The sequence below is a fragment of the Seriola dumerili genome, unplaced genomic scaffold (genome assembly GCF_002260705.1).
Source record: "Seriola dumerili isolate Sdu_G_001 unplaced genomic scaffold, Sdu_1.0 BDQW01000035.1, whole genome shotgun sequence".
Lineage (NCBI taxonomy): Eukaryota > Metazoa > Chordata > Actinopteri > Carangiformes > Carangidae > Seriola > Seriola dumerili.
Window position 1 is genome coordinate 2,367,147 of NW_019174290.1, and position 23,091 is coordinate 2,390,237.

The window sequence follows — 23,091 nt, forward strand, 5'->3', positions numbered from 1 at the left end:
CTTTCTCCCTCTCTACTCTTTCTTTTTTTTTTTTAATCGGAGGGAAAGAACCGAAAAGTCATATCCCACTGCCACGTGGAATATTAGATGCAGGTACAGGAAGACACAGAAACGCCTGTGCACACGCACGCACGCACGCACACACACTCATGACACTCATTCTACTGTGCAATCACCTGTGGAATCACCTCACTAACTCCTTCATGTATATACTGGTCCGTTCCCACTTACTCTCTGCTGGACTGTCTTAGTGTCACGTGCCGTAGCCTTCCAGTGCTCTGTTCTTCGAATGCCTGTTTTGATTGTTTTGATCGTGGTTTTGTTTTTGACCTTGCCTGTGTTGTTTGGATTTCGCCTCAACTCGACCCTTTGTACTTTGTTTGCCAGCTCGGATTTTAGTATCAATAATTGTTTTGTTTTTTCCCTAAGTAAAGACTTTTTACTTTTATATCTGCGTGCTGAGTTGGGCTTTTGGGTTCCTTTTGTGAGAAACCTCTCACACACACACAAATAACACACCAAACAAATTTCTCCCAGCTTAACCGAACCTTAAGCATCACTCTCAGCTTCTCCCTGTTTCTCCATGACACACACACATACATATTTACATATGTTTATACACACACACGACTGCTTTGCCTTTAAAACTGCTTTGTCTTTAATTTCATTGTGCAGACAGTAAAATCTTATACGATGTGTTACAATACGAAAACTAAGAAGTGAAGATGGGAGTGGGTGGAAGACAGATAGACTCAGGAAGGCGACCGACGGGCAGAGGTAGAAGTAGAGAGAGCGAGAGTAGAGTGTCCATTAGCCGTCCACTGTGGGAGGCAGAGGTCAGGCGGGGACTAGTAGCCATCAGTGCAGCTTTAATGGCAGCAGCGGCCGCAGATAATGAGCGGAGGGGGGATGTGAACACAACCTGTTAACTTGGGCTGTGTGTCTGAGGGGAGCAGACAGAAAGATCAGGACAGCAGGAACACCGGTATGACAAGGGAGAACACGGGGGAAAGAGAAAAGGGCTCGGAGGACAGAGAGAGAGAGAGAGAGAGAGAGAAAGTATATATGTGGCTGGGAAAAGCGAGGGGGGGACTGTGCAGATGGTCTTCTTCCTAGAGTGACAGACATGATGGTAGAAGTAGAGGGGGAAGCAAAATGCCATATGGTTGTGTGATCTGCGCTCTTCTTTTCTCTCTGTCAGCGTGTCTAACATCCTTTTTCTCTGAGGGAATCTCTATCAATTCATCTCATCTGTATCTCTCATTCCCTGCTGCCTACCCTCCATCCCTTATTCACTATCATCCTCTTATCTCCTCCTTTTTGTTGCTTAAACAGGGATTATTAAATTAATCTTCCTCAACTTAAACAAGGAGAAATATTCAAACTGGCAGGCAGTGTTACCGTGTGTGTGTGTGTGTGTGTGTGCAAGCTGTGGCAGCTAAAAGGCTCCCTGTAAAGATTTCACAAAGATAGTCCAGCAGTTTAATCTAACTCTAGTGGATTCCTCATTTACCAAATGAGAAACATCATGTGGCAAAGAGAGGGAGAGTGAAAGTGATGGAGGGAAGGAAGGCAGAAAAAATTGCAGGGTTGTAGTATAACGAAGCAATATCACAACAACAACTTGGGGCTGAAGGGATTCATTAAAGAGAGAGGGATGATAAAAAAAGAGGAGCTGTTAAAGCAGTTTAAAAATAAATCAAAACTGATGATAGGGGAGGAGGGAAAAAAAAGCATAAATTCTGTGAGTTTATGTGTGTGTGTGTGTGTGTGTGTGCACTTGGATGTGGATATAATTTAGCACCAAAGAGGCATTGATGCATTGCAACGTTACAATGGTCTCGTCAGTGCAATCATAGCTGATTGACAGAAAAGTGCTGCTGAGGTGACACAGCTGTGTGAAACTGTGCATGTACTGTAAATGTGAGGGTGTGTGTGTGTGTGTGTGTGTGTGTAACGCTCACATGGAAACAGAAAAATCCCAAATTAAATCAAGGATGGGAACGATAAAAAAAAAACAAAACAGGGTTGGTAAAAGGATTGGTGCAGCTTTAGGGCAGGAAAGAGATAGAGATGGATAAATAGAGAATGAGAGAGATAGACAGAGACAGAGAGAGAGGGAGGGAGAAAGAGATGAAAGGCTATTCCATCCACAGATTAGAATGTAATCCCTCTTTGAACGGATTCTCTCAGATTACAGCTTGTTCTCCTATTAAATCTGTCAGTCACTCCACACTCCCTATAGTGTCGGTGAGTAGGCCAGTGTGTGTGTGTGTGTGTGTGTGTGTGTGTATGATCTTTCTATGACTGTAAATCTTTTGAGACAAATCTCTGCAGAGACCTCGAGAGCAGAGGGATTGGCTGAGAGGTGAGGGTACACACATCTCCCGCTCTTTGCATGCACATGTCCATGCATGCACACGCGCGTGCACACACACACACACGCACGCACACACACACCCGCACGCGCGCACACACACACACACACACATACACAAATGCTCACAGGGGGAGGCGGGTGTTAGCTGACTGTGTATTAATAGAGTTGTCAGATATGTGTCTGCAGGGTTCACAGCCAACTAACACATATCACACTGAGACCATACACACAACAGAGAGAGAAAGAGTTTGAGAGAGAGGAAGAGAGCGAGAATTTGAGGGAGAAAGCAACGAAGTGGAAAGAATGACGGGAAGGAAGGGCACTGGAAATGAGAGGTTTAAGAAAACGGAGAGCTTTTCTAAATATTTTAAAGAGTTTTTTTTCTGGAGGGTATACAAAAATAAATGGAAAGGAGAAGGTGATCATTTGCTGATCTCTCGAGAGAAAGTACTGCATGTGTGTGAGAGTGGGGTGAGTGTTTGTGTGTGTCACTGCACTCATTAATGCTGCATGCTGACAGCTAAGTGTCATCGTCTGACTACACTTGCCTTAGAATGCCAATATAAAACCACAAGCCAAGACATGCCACACACACACACACACACACACACACACACACACACACACACACACACACACACACACCAAGAGTGGAAGATCCAAGCCCCAAGGGGCGACAGACACAGACAATGGGAAGCAGTGAGAGGACCGAGAGAGATGCCCGATGTTAAATATTCATCTCTTCCTTCATCTGCCAAACCTTCTATCTATCTCTGTCATTGCACCACACAAGCGATGGAGGGAGGAGATGGAGAGATGGTAAAGAGAGAGAAAAGAGAGAAAGTATTATAAGTAACACAACACATGTAGCAGTAATGGAAAGGCAGAGCAGGATTTAAGCTCTTGAGAGTGCTCAATGATTATTTGATTAATTTTGAGTATCATATTAGTTGCAGTTTTTTGGCTGCTTGACAAAACCCACACTGACATAATGAGGTAACATTTCATCATCACCATGCTGAAATATGGGCGTGTGCAATTGCTTCATGCCTGCAAACTTTTTGGTACAGTGGGGAAAATTAAGATAAAACATTTTTCCCCCATTAATTCTGAAAATCATCAACATTTGTCAATGACTCATAAGATTAAATTCTTCTAAAAAAATGTAGGAACTCGCACATTCTCATATGGTTAGTGCTCTAAAAGGACAAAAAGACTTTATATTCATAAGTGTGTGTTCCTATATTAAGCAACAAATCCATTACTTTATGTTTTAAATATCTGGAGGTGTACACATGGCTCTCCACTGGGCGTGCACACCTGCAGCTGCTGCAGAGACAGCGTCACGTGGCTCGCAGGTGACACGGGGGAAGGCGCTCCTTTCGCCGGCGGCCAGCCACAAGATTATGAATTTGATAGCGATATTCAGCATGACATGCCCGCACTTGAGTGTGCAGCGGTAAATTACAGTGTTTGCACACTATGACATCACCGCCAGCAGCTTGCAGACACAGATAAATTATGTTATCAGAAAGCTAAAGCATCAAGTCATGCTTTTAATGTCATTTCAAACATTCTATTCTCATTCGGCCACACCTCTTTACAGCTATTGTTGATTTCATATCACTCAGATTTCAGTCAAAATCTTGTTAAATGTGTTGAAATTAGGATAACACTCTACCAGCTATAATTTCAAAATGACTAACTGGTGGAGACATCAGTGGAACCACACACCTGCCTTGTGTGGCAAACTTTGATGGCAGTAGGGAGGCTGGTCTGTAACTACACCTAAACCTGCTATGATCCTAATTATCCATAATGCTCTTATTGTTGTGAACTGCACACCTGAGTCATTTCCCCGCACAATGCCACTGACAGAGTCCCAAAACAGATGTACTGATGTCAAGTAGACGGAGTCTAGGTTTTGAAACGCTCTCTGCCTGATTGACTGCAGGAGGTCTCCGGCTGTGTACTGGTCTGTCTATCCCTCCCTTTTCCCTGCGAGTTGAACATTGTATCGGTCGCACCTGGCTGCAGTCGATCCCCCTTGTTACACAATGTCACCTTTGATCGGACTGAAATTTAAATATTCTTCCCGTTTGATGTTTGTCTGCTTTATTTTACCTAATGTCTTAGAGTGGATGTGAACGACTGAAATGAGTTTACAGTGATCCACGACTCTAAAAGACTGTGGGACAGGGACATAAACCTCTGACGTCCTTGCTCTGCAGAGACAGGCGGAGGGAGAAGGACTCACACCTGAGTGTTTTAGCCGAGCTCAGGTAATAGGCACACTCAGGCGATGCTGATGTCAGTTAGCATGTCTGATGTAGCAGGCAGGCAAAATGCTGCGCAAATGAAGTGAAGCCTGCGGGCTTGTTCAGGCAGTCGACTAATGTCTGCCACCGCACTCACATGGCATACTCCTCTCACTGCAACATAGAACCTATACAGCCTTTTCATTATGGAGGTGTACATAAGCCCTCGGTGCTCATGCTCACTCTCTGCACACCTGAAAGCTGTGCTGTCACTTGCTGCCACTGCTGCTGTTCATGTAGCTTTTCAAAAGCCCCACCTCCACCCTGGCATCCCCTTGTAGGCTGTGAGTCAAGGTTCCCCTTGGTAGGAAGTTATTATCATCACTCCACATTCCCTGCTGTGCAGAACTAACTGTTTTATTGTAGGGAGTGACGAGGTCAGAGCTTAGACGCCACATATCAACACTGCCATAATAATTAGTTCCACATGAGTTTGCTGACTCAACCCGAATTAAACAACGCAAATGTATTCCTTTGTCACTGTTACTATAATTTACAGGGGAAACATATTTACAAACTACTTCCAAACAGGGATTTAAAAGGACTCTAGTTCTTGCTTCTCATTTGTGGTTGACAAACTGATGATGCTGGCCAGCTACAGGCAACTGACACTAAACTAAACTAAAGCTGTCATTGTAGAACTCACACTTTTGAATATATGTAACTGTAACTAGACTATTTCAGACAGATGTTAGAACTAGATATCCTGTGCTGACTAGATCATGACAAATATGTGTACAGCGATTCTTAAAGTGGATGACATGGCACCCTGGGGTGTCTAAAGGACAGGCAAAGGGTTCTGCAAGGTTTTTTTTTTTTTTTTTTTTAAATCTTCTGCTGCACATTTACTGTAGACCTCATTTTTAACATTTCGCCAAATTAGAAAAAGGAACAGACATTAACATTCACTGAATTTTAATTCTCTGAATAAAAGCTGAAGAAAACGACTTGGCTTACGGCTTTTTAGAAGATTGGGAAGGTGTCACACACAAGAGTCTCTCGTCTGTCAGATGTGGTAATGGTGTCATGTGAGCTCAAGATATATCTTGAGACAAATCAACATTCAAAAAAGATATATACATGGACTACGTGGTGCTGTTTTTGAAAAAAAAAAACTGTTTGGGACACACTGCTGCAAAATATTACTATAGCTAATTTTTTACTGTACTACTCAATAGATACAGGCGTACAGCAGGCTGACCTTGAGGTTAAAGGTAGCCAGCTGCAGGTTTTTCTTACTCGCCATTAGGCACAAACACTGAAACCGCACTAGTGGAACATCTTTTCCAGCATGTACCCACCGTTGCTGCCAATGTGACCTTCAGAAAAAGCGTTTAGATGAGCAGCCCTTAGCTCTGACCTTCTGGTGGGAGCAAAGGGTCACAGCAATATTTGCCTCTGTTTAAAAAGAAGCAGCCAGAGAGAGAGCAGGGAAGATAATGTAAATGTAAATGGGTTCTTTACCTGTTGACCCACGGTTCTTCTTGCCAACTGTCCATCAGCCAGAGAGAATGAGATGAAAAGAAGTGGGATGAAAGGGGGAGATAGGAAGTGGGAAAGGGGAAAACAGGAGAGATATAATTTAGATTTCAAGTGTTTTCGCAGGGTGCAGCAAAAAGACACATTTAGCAAATACACATAAAAAGAGGCAAAAGAAAATACAGGCTTCTACAAATCAGCTGTTCTGAATTGAAGAGGCAAGAAGGAAGAGGAGACTCCTTCCCTGAGAAGGAGGCAAAAACAAACACAGACAAAAAGACACAGAGAAATGGATGAGAGGGAAGAAGAGAGAACGCCATGTTATCATGGAGTCCAGAGGAAGACGAGCTGTTTGCAGCCCATCCATCAACTGCCAGCTACTAAATTTTGTTTCTCTCATTCACTTTTCTTCTCCCTCTTCTATCTTCCCCCCCCTCTGCCTTTCTCGCTGTATTCGTCATACGTCGGGTGGTAGCAAGGCTGTAGGCTGTGAGAAAATGATGGCATTGACATTCTACTGGCAGAAAATCTACATTCACTTTTCATCTATCAATACACTACCCCTTCACGCTCCTATTCAGCCGCTAAGCCACTCACTCGACACTTGAATACCGGGCGTGTGTTGGTGTGTATGTGGTTCGATCTGAGAGTGCGTGTCTGTGTGTTAAAAAACATGCATCAGGGCCTTAATTTAGATTCTGACGTAGCAAATCAGCATCAGCGCAAAGTTCGCTCAGTCTATGCGACAGACACACAAGCGATCAAGAGTGAGCAAGCCAGCTGACGAGGAAGAAAAACAAAAGCAGCTACAAAACACAGCAAGAAAAGGAGCAGAGAGAGGCTCAGACGTTTTCATCATTTCTGTTGGAAATAAAGATGAATCTGTTGTGGACTAGGGCTGGGTATCCGACCTCAGGACTTTGCTACAGATCAAAAATGTGTCCATAGCACTGAGAATTGAAAATGGTCAAGTACTGAAAAATGGTAAAGAGTATCAGGTGAGATTTTGAGTCTTGTTTACTAATTATTCGATTTAAAATCAAATTTTTACTGATTCCAGACTTTTTTTTTTTTTTTTAGTGAGACAAAGTTCTTCTATGGCTGCTAGTGTTAAAGCAAGCAGCATGATTAACATTACACTCACAGGAATATTTTAATATTTAACCAACACTTGATACAAATACAAATAGAAAACAAAATATTAGAAGCACCACATGATGAAAGCAAATGATTTTTTGGGACTTCTTTGCCCTTTTTTGTCGACATTATAAACAAGTGTCATTATAACGAAAAACAACACGGTTCCTCAAGTTCTCAAAAAATGATCATTAAGTTAAATCATCACATCAAGAAGAACAATTTTAACAACAACAGTACAATATAATCTTCAAGATTTACTGCAGGGCTCTTGTATTAGACAGTGTTGTGTTTGGCAGGGTACAGTACTGCTAATAAACCGATCATGAGCGAATTGAGAGACACACACATACCAAGCGGGAAGGTCCATGGATGAAAAATTAAGCCAACAACCGAAGTGCCGAAAACTGCAGCTCCTCGAAAGGCCGCTTGAGGCTGGCTCTAAAAGCAAGTCAATCCCCATAGACTCCCATGTTAAAATGCCCAACTTTCCAGCAGAAATAAACATGTTTACAGCCTGGTACAAAAAAGGGTTTTGGTCTCTACAGTGAATTCCCTTCTTCGTGACGACTGTACGGGGCGTGAATTTTTATACCGGTTTACATTTTATTAAGGCTTAAAGTTATGCTTAATTGAGGGCATGGCTGCTTTGAGTGACAGGTGGTTGAGCGTATGATTGCTGCATTCACTGAAGTCTCGGCTCCACACACCCCCGACCTCTTTGCCCATTTTTGGATTAGCTGGGAGTCAGGCAGAGTCAGTCAGTGCCAAGATGGTGATGTATATTATATTTCTATATCATATTATTTAGATATTAGTACTTAAATTCTAGTATTGAAAAAACAATGCCCAGACCTACAGTAAACACACTTGCAGACACCCATTCAACAAGAGCAGAGTTTGTGCTGTTCAGTAGCAGCACTGCGAAGTCTATTATTTTGGAGAGTCTGGAAGCGGGTCAGCACACACACACAAATGCAAACAGACACACAAACAGAAACATGCAGGCTTTGGTCTGGGGGGCATACAATTCTGCATGTGTATTCAAATGATGTGTCATACTGAGTCATCTTCAGTTTCAAATGGGAACAGAGAAACAATGGGGACATCAGGGGACAACAGAAAGAGCGTGAGCGAGACTGCCTGTGTGCGTTCACAGCACAACAAAGCATCTGATGTTCACAGGGCTGAATCCACTAAATACATTTTCCAGTAACTTTCACTTCCGTTGTTGTTTTGCGAGAATCTTTGAAATGCCTTGGATCATTTCTCGCCTTAATCAGTGTGTTTATTGATGCGCATTTCACAGCAGATAACATGCTGCTACTGTAGCACAGGTGAAAGATGCTCTCCAGTTCCAGCTCTTAGCCTGTGTGTATATAAAACATGGTTGATAATAATGTGACGTTTAAAATACAATCTGAGCTGATGTGAAAATATTAGTGTGTGCCTAAGTGTGTCTCAGCCTTGAGTATGATTTGTATTCATGAATTTGCTCTTGTATATTCGGCGCCTGAAGGACCTACAAACAAGCAGGTCACCATGTCCTTTGTGTGTACTTGCCACTGTGTGTGTGTGAGTTTTTTTTTTTTGGAAACACTGAGTGTCTATGTGTTTGCGTGCAACAGGGGATAAGTATAGCACTCGTGTCTGCTTTTCAACACAACAATCCTGCATACCTGTACCTGTCCTTCTGTGTGCGTAAAGGTTGTTGTTGCTATGTGTGTCATGTCTCACTGTGTTACTGTCCCAGCTGACCTGTGCAGGTGCTGACCCCACAGTCCCCAGCTGTGGGTCACCGACTTGCTGCAGCACCTGCACACCCTCCATGACTCACCCCTCCTCCCACTTTTCGACACACACAAACAGCCCTGCCGGGGCCCTCCTTCCTTTCTACCCTCCATCTACATACAACCAGACACCCCTCGCCCTTGGTAACAATCTATTCTCCTGCTCAGCTTCGCTTTGTTCTCCCCATCCACCCACATCGGCATCCACTGTCACATTTCCCCAAGTGAAAAAAACACCTTTTTAGCAACATGTTTAGGTCTTTTCTTTCTCTCTCTCTCAGCTGTTTTAAACTCACGAGTTCAACCTTAAAACCCTTACCGTTCCAATTTACCCTGTCAATCTCACTCTCCCTTCCCTCTGTTCGTTTCTCACTCTAAAACACACACACACACACACACACACACACACACACACACACACACACACACACACACACACACCTATTTGAAATTCATATCAATGGCTATACAAATGTAATACTCCAATTTCCAATCCTGACACATGCAGGAGAGAAACACAAGGACTCATGGATCCAACTACACACACACACACACACACACACACACACGCACCGACACACACACACACACACACACACACACACACACACGCACCGACACACACACACACACACACACACACACACAAATCTATGTCCAGTAAAATAATAAGCTGGCTGGAGAGTTGACCCCGGATCTCGGAGCAATTCCTGATAGACCCAGATGATAAAATTTTGTAGTCCATATGCATCCTCTCTTTACATCCAGTAGTCTGTCTCACTTTGTAAATCTGAGTAGGACTGAGGAGCGCTATCATTTATACACAGCATATAAACGCAGTGAGAAGGTTTACATATTAAATTTTTGGTTTTCATACAACCCTACGCTCGGTCTGTCCTGTATTTGAGTCAAATTCTGTCTTTTGCTCAAATTCTCCTTCCCTCCATAAATGTGGACTGTGGGAAGGTTACATCCTCCTGCTGTCTGCCTGTCTGTACTAACCACTAGCACCAGTTGACCTTTCCAATTTACCATGTCAATCATGCCCCTACACATACACATACACACATACGTAGAGGTAAAAGTTTATGTCAATCATCCTTGTATGGAATCCCAAATGTCACCGGGTTTTTGACATTGCCTTTGCTCACAGTCTAAAGGAAAAAAAGGTTAGTTTACAGCTGCCTTTCTCCTCGGTTTTTCATTTCTCTCCTGGTAATGTCTTCCTTCTCTTGTTCCTCCCTTATTTAATTTGTACTCTCCTCTCTTCGTTTCCTATCTCTTTAGACTATAGGTTTGTTTTTCTTTTTGTATCCAAACAGATGCCAGCACTCGAATGCGCACTTGAGATAAAAACCCACCAATCCCTTGTTAAACATTACCTGTTATCACCTCCAGAGTCGAACAAAGAGCAAAGAAATGAGTCAATGAATAAAATGCTCCATTGAAAGCGATAAACAAACAAGCATTCAGCGTCAAAAGGAAACAACAGATGTACAAGGGAATTATAAAAAAAACATGAGAGTGCCATGTAATGAAAATGGGAAATAGATGTAGATGTTCAATTCATGCTGTGAGCCTAATGATGGCATGAAAAGGAGATATCATTTTCAATTCAAAAGAAGAGAGTTGCTTCCGCAAGTTTGTGCCTCTGATATGAGACAGCGAGAGAAAATAGGAAGCCTCTGATCCTCCGGGAGAAACTCAAGAATATTAAAAGTCAAGTGAGGGATGAAAGACAAGTCTTAGACAGGGGTAAGTAGAAGTCAGAAGGTGCAGCTTAAAAAGGCAGTAATGAGTTGCAGCTATACATCTGTGTTCCCCAGTCCTGTTCCCACCACCTCAGGGTGAAATACTAGATGGACAAGGGACCTGAAGACACAAGAACAGGAGATGCATCTTTGCTAAAACAGGTTGTCCCCTTGTTTTTTTCTCCTCTCCATCCATAATGCTGCAGGGTAATCCTCTACCGCTCTCCTTCTTCACTGTCACATCTTCTTTGTCTTTATCTCTCTACCTCTTTCCCATCGCCTCTGGCTCTCTCTTTGTCCCGCAGACTGAAAGAACTGTGTCTAAGAGACCCTCAACATAAGTAAATAAGGCTCATACTGTATATAAGAGGATACTGAATTTTAAGTGCCTCCTTTGCAAACAAGTGGTTTTCCAGCTCCAGTGTTCACCTCTCCTTGTGTAGCTTCTGCTTTTAACACAGTCCATTCATTTACTACCCGCCAGCGAGTGAAGGGACGAAGCCTGGAGGAATGTGACAGATCAATGGAGGGTAACATGTCTGGCATTTCCTTGGGCACTTTCTTGAAGGGTAAGACACTCACTCACAAACTCACTGTCTTTGGAGCAGAATAAAAATATGAATACTGTACTAAGAATTTACTAATCCCCTTTGGGAAACTCTCTCGAAGAAGCCCACGCTCTGTGTTCCACAACAGTCCAGTCCAGTACATTCTTAAGGGCTGCAAGTTAGGATTATAGTTATTATCAATTATTTTGCATTTAAGGCCCGTCTCATGTGATTTTGGGTTGTCCTTCACTAATACGGACGCTTGTCTTCAGTCTAAATTGGGGAGACCTACATCACACTGTGGGACGGGTCCACTGACGGTTGATTTAGCACTTTGGGGACCAATGACAGCCTCCGTCTAAAATCCCACAATGTGACCGTTACTATGACGCCCTTTTACAAACCAACCAATCAGAAAATACAACATGAAATGATGCAGTGGTGAGCTGAAATAATGCTACAAATCGCTTGTTTTGTCAAATCAATCATTTAAAAAGAAAATTCTCACATGTAAAAACATACAAATTAAATACCAATACCAGATACAGTAAACATAAACAAATGAGCAAATGAACTGGTACTGTCACTCAAAGCATCCTGTAGTAGCTCACCTGTAAATATTTTCTTCTTTCCTGAAAATGATGAGTGCCTCATTAAGCTGTGCCTCTTGTGAAAATATACTAATTACCTGCAAACGAAGCCATGTTAAATTGTGCTGCGTGTTGCTGCAACAAAGAACAGCAGATCTCACTGTTACAATCACATTGACTCACTTGTTGTCCACAGGTATAAGTGTTTTTGTGCCCGTGTCTTTATGTCTATGTACATATGTAAAGCAATCGCTCATTGGGGCAGGAACAGTTAGGGACTGTGTCTGATTAATGGCTTAATTGATTTAGTGGCTCAGAGATTGATTAGTTGTGCCTGGCTATAACAGATTCATTAGAACAGTGATAGATCAGTGAGATCAGGCTGCAGCTGTTCCGCCTGGCTCTGGACAGCACGGCCTGGTAATGGACATCATCTGTCTGTCTGTGGACCACAATATGTCCACGAGCACTCACGCTGCTGTATGTGAGAGAGTGTGTGTGTAGTATACATGAACACACATCTCCTCTTTTCTTCAATCACTCCAAACAACCAGACAGGGCAGGAAGGGAGGGGTGGGGAGGTAAGTAGGGATGAGGAAGGAGGAGGAGAAGGGTGGAAACTATTTTTGGATTAAAAGTCCTGTTGATCTATTCCTGTTTTCAGCATCCCCTCTCAATCTTCAACTTTTACTCTCTGCCTCCCTTTCTTCCTCCCTATCCATCTCTATCACCCTTAAAGCTTTCCCAATTTCGCACTTGCTCAATGCTCGGCTCTTTTCCTTTGACTTTCTCTGGTACCCGATCCCTCTATGTCCTCATCTCTTCTCTGCTCAGCCTCATCTCCTCCTCCTCTTTTTTATCTCTTCTTTTTTCAATAATTCTTAGCGAGTGCTCCATTTATCCTAAAACCCTGATAAAGAAATACTGCCTAATGTACACACTGATAGCACAAGGGACAAAAGGACAAACACACACACTCACTTATGTATGGCTGTGTGTGTAAATTAGAAAATGGGTGTGAAACGTGGCCGTATTTTAGCAAGGCTTTATCAAATGAAGACAGCACGGTTAAAAGTGCCACCCACACCGTCTTTCAGCCCATGGTGTCAGTTCAACACATGGAAGCTAATGAACAAATGGGATCTATATGTGCTTGAGTGCAAGTGTGAATGTAAGTGTTTATAGGTGTGAGAATGCTCAACAATACTGGGTCTATAAAGCTCAATGTGTGTAAGTGACAGAACTACAGGGACTCCTTGTTTATGCCGTCTTAAAAATGAAGTTGATACGGCTAACAGCACAGCACAGCACAGCACAGCACAGCACAGGTCTCTGAACTGAGACTGTCCGTCAGCTGCTTCACAAGGTCAAGAATCAACTGTCAGGCTCAATCACTGTATGTTACTGTATGTTTTTCTTTGTATAGTCTGTATTATGTATCTACGCTTACTTTCATCATCATAGAGGTCTGATGATAAATGGAAAATCTTATCTTAATCTTGTGTGACGAATCGACATCATATCATTATCACAACATATATAAACTCAGCTCATTTGGAATCTGGTTACTGAAATATCAAGTAAATATCACGACCGGGTGCCGCCACTGATTTCCTGAATCAAAAGTCCGATTCACAACATCCTGATTCAATGCGATTTTTGAGTTGATTCGACATGGATTCATTTAGAGATGTTTCAGTTACAATACCAATTTTGCTTGGATATGTGCACCAAGAGGTCCACACGGCTTTTTCTTTTCGGCTTCCTCTGTCACATCTGGTATATGGCTTTGCTTTTGTCCAGCTCTTTGCTGTCTTCATAGCTCTGTCGTGACGGGAGTGGCCCCCATCCATGAGGGGTCACTGAATGGTTTGATGAGTATAAAAATGATGTGAATCATATGCTATGGCCTTTACAGTCACCAGATCTCACTCCAATGAACACCTATGGGAGATTTTGGACCGACATGTTAGACAGCGCTCTCCACCACCATCATCCAAACACCAAATAAGGGAATATCTTTTGGAAGAATGCTGTTCATCCCTCCGGTGGAGTTCAGAGACTTGTACAATCAATAGCAAGGTGCATTGAAGCTGTGCTCGTGGCACGTGCTGGCCCAACTCCTTACTAAGACACTTGATGCTGGTTTCCCTTTCATTTGTCACCCCTCTGTATATTCCAATATCCAAGTTTGTCAATATCCAACCAGTGACATACTCACCTGTCTCTCTTTGCCTCCTTCCCTCTGCCCCTGAACATATTCCCCTTCCTCAGCACCTCATCAAATCTCCTCCTATTTGCCCATCCTTTATCATTCTTCACTCCCGTCCATCCAATCTTTCCTTTACCACCCTGCCCCATCATTCACCAGCTCCCCCATCTCTCTCCTTTTCTCTTCCACTTCTATTGCTTCAAATTAACATCTGCTGACTGGCCTGCTACTCCAATAACCTATTACACCCAGCAAGAAGCACTGACACACATAGACAATGAGTGCGTTGGCATGCACAATAATATTTCATTTATATTCGGGATCCTCTGAAAACTGTTTATGAAAAGCCTGAATATAGCCAGTATGTGCTGATACAAGCTGGCATATGAACAGCGTATCCCGTTGGGTTTCTCGCTTTGGAGTCGCGGAGCTTTGCGCATTTCCACACAGTGACGAGTATCAGAATAAAGCAACACTAGCGAACAGAGTGGGAAAACTGTAAAATGTCTGTCTCCATGAACACTGCATCCAACACAAAGCCTTCACAGGAATAACACTCCTATTACAGAATATCAATGTTCATTCACACTCACTGACTGACGCATACGCACACAGAGTCTTGGATTGCAGGGTGTATAGCGAGGTGGTGATAAGGACAGCTCTTTGACTGACAGGATCATTAAAACCACGAGCGCCAAACTACTTATCGGCGCACTTGATGCCTCATTCAGCATCCGCCGTGTGTTTCGCGTGTGCTCTTGCATTTCATCTCCTTAAGAGAGCAGAGATGGTACCCCTGCCCAGTGTTTGGAAATGTGCATTAGTCAGCCTCGATGTTACATCAACTACATTTTTACGCCTACATCCTCCACAATAACAACACATCCCTTCACCTTCCTTCTGCTTGCTCTTGTAGAAGATGCTGCACCTCTCCACTGAACAAACGTGTATCAACATGGGAAATGTGCGCACACACAAACACACCCTCACACACCGTTTGAGCCGGAGCGTGCCTCTGCACCGCTGAACATAAATTAAAACATAAATTGTCTCGTCACTACAACCTCCCTGCACCCAACTGTCTCCAATAAAATCAAGGGCTGAATTAATGCTGTTATCAGGCTTCTCATTTTTAGATTTCAGAAGATGTATCAACATTCATTTGTGAGTTAGCCAAACTACCAAATGAACTGCTGGCTGTTACTTAGCAAATGGCTGCAACTTTTAGTGCTCAAAAAGACAGACAGAGTGATGATCTCACGGTTATCTTGCCTTAGCCGACTTCACATCATAATCCAGCTAGGGAGCAGTCATGTACTGACCGACAGCTGAAAGTAACAGACAGTAAACGACTGTTCGAATCCCTCAGTTATTTTTTTCAGAAGCTCACTTTCATTTGGATCTCTGGACATTCAGGGCTCAACATCAGCTTTTTCTTGTCAGCAGCTAAACTGACAGCCATGATATCTGATACCCTTTAATTACCAGCCACGATTTACATGTTTGTCATTATCACTGTAAGCAAACAACTACAGAGCAATCACCACAAAATATGAAGCCACTTTTGAACGTAATGATCAGAATAATAAAACAGTCATTTCAAGTATCGCATTAATGTAGCTATTATCACTAAATGTGAGCTACAGCAAATTGGTTTGATTTTCTAGACACACGTCGAAACACTCATTAAAGTATTTGTCAGTGACACAGTTAAACCCTGATGAAATAAAGTGTGGTCTGTAACTGACCATATTTTTTCATCAATATGATTTTATAATTTCCTGAAGGTTCCCCTTTCTTTGAAATAATCAAAAACTAAAAGTTATACGTATAATTTGTATCACTCACTGTACAGTTTTTACAGTGTTGTTTAGACACTACTTTTACTCCCTCCCTTACAATCCAAACTCAAACACTGCTCACAAACAAACGAGGATTCATACACCATGGTGCCCCGACTACCCTGAAGTAAACAACGTTGGCAGAAACCTGTGTCAGACTAAAACTTTCAAACTTTCTCTGTCACCTCTTCCTCTACTTCGTTCCAATTCTGTTCTCTGGCCTCGTTACCTCCACAGCCTCTGCTTGTTCATTGATTCTTAGAAACTTGTTACATCCACCGTCTGTGACTTTTTTTTCTCCCTCCTGTTTCTTCTCCCACTGGACACCTCTCTCACCACCTGCCTTTTTTGTTGCCTCCCTTTTGTCTATTGACTATTTTATTTGCCAGTGGAAGAGGATTTGAAGACGGTTTGAGTGGGTGTTCGCCGGCGAAATGCTCGGTTAAAGCCGTATACATGGGCATCCGTCTTAATCTATTTCATCATGCTGTAAAACATGGTTGCAATTAAATCCATAACTAGGTGGAACAAGTAGAGCATGCACACACAGCCACACGCAGAGACACACAGTTCGCTTGTCATACTGACACAGTCCATGAGCGAGTTTCCTGTCCGTCCTTCCATCACTCCATCTCTCTGTCTGTACACTGGGGTTTTAATTAAAGAACCTCAGAGAAGCCTCATTACACAGAGAGGGAAGGAGAGAAGGGACAGAGAGAGAGAGAGAGAGAGAGAGAGAGAAACGAGAGACAGAGGAAACAGACAGAGAGAGGAGATGGGGATCAGCAGAGAAGTCTGATCCCTTTGCAACTGAAATATTGAATATAATAATTCCAGACACAACCAGTTGTAGCAGGAATTAATCAAAGCACTGATTCATTAGCCAAGCCTCTTTATCAAAACCACTGAGTATTAGTGCCTATTTGTCTGATCGTGCATGTGTGTGTTCCACATTTGTGGACTTCAAATTACCAGACTTTCAATACAAGGAGATCAGTGTAGTCCTAATGTGTCCTCACACAAGGTTAGATCTTTCAAATTAACCTAGCAGGCACAAGGTAATAGCTATAAGCATGTTAAAATACTGTGAGACTCTGGCATACTGGCTTTCATTAATCAAGGTTTACATGCAATTAAATGCGTCAGTGGTTCTGTTAAGTGACCTTCACGATGGTTACAGTACACATAACTAGAATTGGGACAACTTGAATGCAAGCTTCTTATGCAATCTCCACTTCAAAAGGCTAAACCAGAGATAGTTTACAGCATATAAAGCATTATGTATATGTTAAACACACTAACTAATCTCGGATTTCTAGGCATTGAAATTCTGCGTTCCACATTTAAGATATACAAACTTGAAATTCCATCCAAAATGAAGAACGGATGTCCTTCGATTTCTTATGAAACACCACGCATGCTTTAATGCGCTGTACACAGGAGAGTCAAGGATTGAATCCATTTTATTTCAGTGACAACTGAGAAAAAGGTTAATTTCCTCAATGAACCACATGAGTAAAAGTGAAGCTTTCAACCAAACTTAACACATCCAGCCATGTGATATTCAAGAGCAATCACAGATGGTCGCAAAGTGAGGGCTGCTGTGCAAAAATTTGGAGTTATTTGGCAAGTAAGCCTGCGCACACTGCAGAGTCTGAAGCCCATGTGTTGTTTTCTTTTGTCTCGAAAGTCTGTTTTCAAAAGAACCTGTCTAAATCTGTTTTCTGCTGCAAGTGCTGTATCTGGCCGTCTCACACCAACAGCATGCACAAATAACAGAACCAAAATAAGTTTCGGTGCTTGTTGCTTTGACTCAAACTTTTCTGCACCGTCAGAATAGGACATGACACCTGCTTTACCGATCAGAGTGAGTTCTTCGTATCAACTAAAAACAGACCATGGGTGAGAATTCACGACAATAATGTTTAATTGTTTAGTCTATACTTTTGTGCCAAAAAATACAAATCATCCACATCTGATAAACTACAACCACTGAATCTTTGGAATTTTATTAGCAATTATCAAAATATTTGCAGATGAATTTTATGCTGATTGATTGATAAATGACAAATGATTGTAACGTGAAACACGGGTCCATGCCTGCACACAATATCTGACTGCTCCTTTAATGCAGTGTTCACTTTTCACGTTCAGCACTGGAGAATAAAATACTCAAAAACAAAGATATTTTGGTTATGCTTTCTTCAGTTTGCAGTAGTCGTTCAGCTGCAGGGTTGTGTCTTTGATCTAAATGAACTGCCAATGAATTCACACATTTACCCACAGGTAAAGTGGCTGATTGTGATCACACACACCCCAGTACCCTCTTTGTTTTTCTCTTTGGCTGAATGCGATGGGTTTTTCTTCTACCACAGCACTGCACATGCAAACAGAGTTTTGAAGATGCCATTACTATGATTAATATCATCTTAACATGTACCATTCTGACCCGAGAGCAGCTACAGTTTAGCATCCACCAAAAAGATACTTTATACAGGAAAGCGCCTGTTAGCCAACCGGACAGAAGTCTAACAACACAATATCTGAGCATTGCTATGAATCTTTGAGCCATTTTTATTTTGCTGTTAAATACAGAGCGTTGGCAGCTGCTTCCTAACATTGCCATAGATTCTGCTGGTAATTAATTAAGAGTAGAAAAAGAGATTTAGTGTCACTGTTCAGCGCGTACACCTGTGCTCGTATCGGGGTCGGTGAGTTGCTACGCAGCTCCTAATTTGCCATTCGTTGGCATTGGGTCACCAGCCAAAAAAGTCTAAGAGAGCATCACTGCGCCACATGTCTGTCGGTATTCTGCTCTCGCTGGTTTGACTAAAACCTCTTGGGACATATTCCCTATACAACACTAGAAGCTGCAGACTGACTATTCACATAGAGCACACTGAGGCAGATTGAGGCACAGATCATTACGTTGCCATGTTGGTTTCTATGGTGTTCTTTAAAGCCTACCAAGGCATGATGCAGCAAAATGCAAAACACCTTGAGTGCATGATGAGAGCCGCAGCGCTGGAAACAACCTGACTGCACACAGGGATACAGGGGATTCTCTGATCCTATGTTTAAGCTTTTAAATGAGGGCTGGCAGGTGTTGGGGGTCTGTGACAATACAACGCACTACACACACACACACACACACACACACACACACACACACACACACACGTGCAAAAACCTGCACCAACCACATAGATTGTAGCCCACAAAAACACAATTGCACTCTCTCTCTCTCTCTCTCTCTCTCTCTCTCTCTCTCTCTCTCTCTCTCCAGGGACGCTAAAATACCTCCAATTAGACGCGCCACAGAACAACTGGGATGGGACCTGGAGCAAAGACACACACACACACGGATGCTTAGACAAACACACACACACACACACACACACACACACACACACACACACACACACACACACACCCACACAAAAACACACACACAAACACAGTCACACACGTGCACAGAAAGATCCGCGGCAGGCTCTCATTTAAGAGTCAGTGATGTGGAAAGGAAACATCTGGAAGGGAGGGAAGATGATTAGAGAGAGAAACAAATGAAACAAAGACACAAGCACACAAAAATAACAACACAACTGTTGTCGCCAAGCGCACACACACAGACACACACACAGACACACACACACACAGACACACGGGTTTCAGTGTTCATCAAATACTTCAGACTATGTAATCTTAAAAGCTTTCTAAAGGGATAGTAAGTTGAGCATCATGTGCCATATGCTGTTCCAATGTTCCGAGCAAAACAGTTTTCCTCACTTCTATTATATCTCCTTTCCCAAAAGATACCCCGAGTGTGTATGTGACACTGTGTGTGTGTCTGGGTTATCCTGAGGTCAGACTGAGTCAGATGCTACACGAGTCTATTCCTCAGCTCCTGACAAAGGCCACTCCGTCACTTCTCAGGGCCGCGGGGTGACAAGCCCTGCCTGATGGAGGCAGGGGACAGAAGAGGATATACAGGAGGAATGGGAGTGACGTACAATGGCAGACACCAGGGGAGTCTCCAACAGGAGGCGTAATCAAACTCAGACAGACTCTCCTCCAATCACTGAGCCGAGGTAATCAAACTCAGACTCCCGCACCCTCCCCAAAACACACATGCAATGATTAAGGTTATGAAAGGATATAAGGTTATTTTACAATGCATTTATGCACTTGGAGCCGATCGGTCCCTGAGCTCTCTTTTCAGCAGCCCCTTCTGTGTTACTCTTGCGTCACTGCCTCGTCTCGTCGTCTCTGCTTCGTGATCGCTCCTCTCTCTATTTGTGCTCCATTCAACTACATCAGTGGATACAGTATTTGAGAAAATAGCAGATTGCCCCCGTTCTTTATTCAGCAGAATCAAATTTATAACGCAAATCATTACTGTGCACAACTATGAAGCTGAGTTTGACATTTTCAAACCTCTTCTTCCAACTTTCTTGTTTTCAAGAGAACTTGTTTCGAGAAACTTTTTTTTTTAGCAGGAGTTTGCATTGGCTTCTGCAACACAGTAATTATGGAGTGGAGTATGTGGAGCATTTTAAAGGGGAACGCCAGAGATTCTATTCATCAAGATCAGTTCAGTAGTCTGGGTCTGGTAGTGCTGCTCAGAGTGATCTCACCGTGGTCATCTCAGCTTGGGTTTGGAGACTACAGATTTCTAAGAGCTAGCCTTTGTTATACACTGGTATTTGAAAGATGTGGGCATTCATGAGGCGAGGGTCTAAAGAAAAGACGGAGTAAATAGCATTTAGGGACTAAAAGTCAGAACACTTTGGCCCCTACTGCATCGATTTGTAAGAAAAAATCTGCCTCACTACTTTATGGAAGTGAAATACAAAGCAGCTGGAGTTCTCTTTTAGAAAGAGCCTCCCTGTACGCAATGCTTCTATGTGTGCACGTATTACTCTATGCTACTTTTTGCAGTTCAGCAATCATTAACAAGCGTGACATTGCTGTCCTCGCTATAGAAAAGATAAAGGCAGCTGATCAGCTCCCACTCTTTCTTCTCTTATCCTGCCTTCTCTTCTTCCTCTCCTGTCTACCCTGCGTGTCCTCCCCTCTCCCCTCCTCTTGTTCCATATGTTAGATCCATTCATGTGGGATTATATTTATCACGCTCCCACTTCTTTATCTCGTGGTGTCTGATGGCTCGAGCCGTTTTGTCTCATTTCTTTATTCCGTATAAAGTGCATGTCTTTGATGATGTCCAGATATGCTGAGTGATTTCCGGGCATGTGTCTTTTACATGTGTGTATGTTTGCATGTCTGTGTGCTGTTACGTGTGTGTGTGTGTGTCTCTCTCTCTCTCTCTCTCTCTAGTGAGCGCTCTCTCTTCTGGGATATTTTGCTGCTGTAATGGTCTGAAGTACAAATCTACAAAGATCTCCACAGCTGTGAACTGAAGAAAAGCACACAGACACGCACACACACTTCTGGGCAACAGGGAGACTGACTGCTGTTTTGATTGGCAGGCTGAGGTGTGTGTGAATGTGTGAATGTGTGTGTATTAAAGAGAAAAAGGGAGGGAGAAATGATGTCAGGTATGCATGGAGCTTAATTAATTGGAGCAGGGATCCTCATCTCCCAGAAACAGAAATACCCCGAGGCCATTAGAGCTCTGTTTCTCTAATGCAAACACACCCTGAACCAAATCAAGTGTATACTGTAACTAAATGGCCAGACCTGCACCTTGAGGCTGACCCTCCCTCCCTGGAGTTGCTGCGTTGATGTGCTTTGCTGCATTGACTTCATATTTGGACGCCTTGTGCAGCACATGTTCATCTTTGAATATTTAAATTCCAGCTTCTGTCCAATCTGTCATGTTCTTTCTGCAGTTGACGACTGACTGAAAATGTCTCCTGTAACACCATATGTTGTCGGCGGTGATAAAGAAGCTGCAGGAGCTGTTTATTTTAGAGGCAGGCTGTACTTCCAGTGATTACAGTGTGTGACCTCTCACCAAGCTGTTGAGCTGCTATCAATTGTGGCTGTTGCAGCTCAACCACGGATGACAGTTAGTGCTTTTTATTTTCAGCAGTCTAGGCCACACTCACAGGATAGCGGTCAGGGACATGTAGATAATGGCTATGTCAAGTAGGCAGGTCGTACAGCTCGCTGCGTACCTCTTTTCTTGGCTCTTAAAGGCTCTGTGGATTAGCAAAAAGATTCTGATGGGCAATAGTGACACGGCATGAATGTGACACATTGTTCAAATGCGACTGTACCTTAACGGTTCATGCCTGTGCTTGTGTGAGTGTGTGTCTGTGTGATTGTGGAAAGGAAACGCACAAAGATTTCCAGCAGTCCTGACATTAACAGGTTGTTGGTCATATCCTCAGTCTGCACCCTGTGGCTCACTTCATTAATTCCTTTTCTCTCTCTCTCTCTCTCTCTCTCTCTCTCTCTCGCTTTCTCTACCAGTCCTCTTTCTCGCTTGTTCTTCTCTGTTGAGCACAGCGTTCGAATCAAAGTGAGAAAGGGGAGAATAGAAAATAGGTATCTCATTTATTCTGGGGAATTTATGAAAAGACAGACAACATTTTTAGAAATAGAAAATTTGACTGACAGCTTCGAACTCCGTTCTTTAGATCCAGTACAGGCTGCTTAATAGAATGGAAAAGAGAGGAGACAGGAAATGGAGGGAGAAGGACATAGGACAGGAAAGAAGAAAAAAAGAAGAAAGAAAGAAAGCGGAGGTACAAACGAACAAAAAACACAATTTGCCTGAGTTCATTCACCTGTTTTCTTGTGTCAGTTAACCTGCTGAACTGCTCATCACTTCAGTTCACTTTAATTTAATCTCATTTGAACAAAATGGATTCTTTTCTCTTCAAATTTCCTGCCACCAAACCTTGTCTGCTCTCGCCTATTAATGATACGGGCGTGCAATGTGCTCTATGTGTAATGTGTAACTGTTAGTATTACAGAGAATACTGTGATTTGAAAAACCAAAACCATCAATACAGTCGTCATTTTAGACTTAATTCGTAATTTACTATTAGAGTTTTCTCACAAGAGTCAGGCCTGG

The 23,091-nt window shown here is 42.8% G+C and overlaps 1 protein-coding gene across 1 annotated transcript in view; it reads right to left on the reverse strand.

Moving 5' to 3' along the window:
* sdk1 (sidekick cell adhesion molecule 1) overlaps positions 1–23,091 on the reverse strand; it is a 143,999-nt gene that overhangs the window by 80,656 nt on the left and 40,252 nt on the right. The window contains exon 6 of the mRNA XM_022738073.1: positions 6,163–6,189. Within this exon, the coding sequence (XP_022593794.1) occupies positions 6,163–6,189 (27 nt within the window). The remainder of the gene's footprint in view (positions 1–6,162; positions 6,190–23,091) is intronic.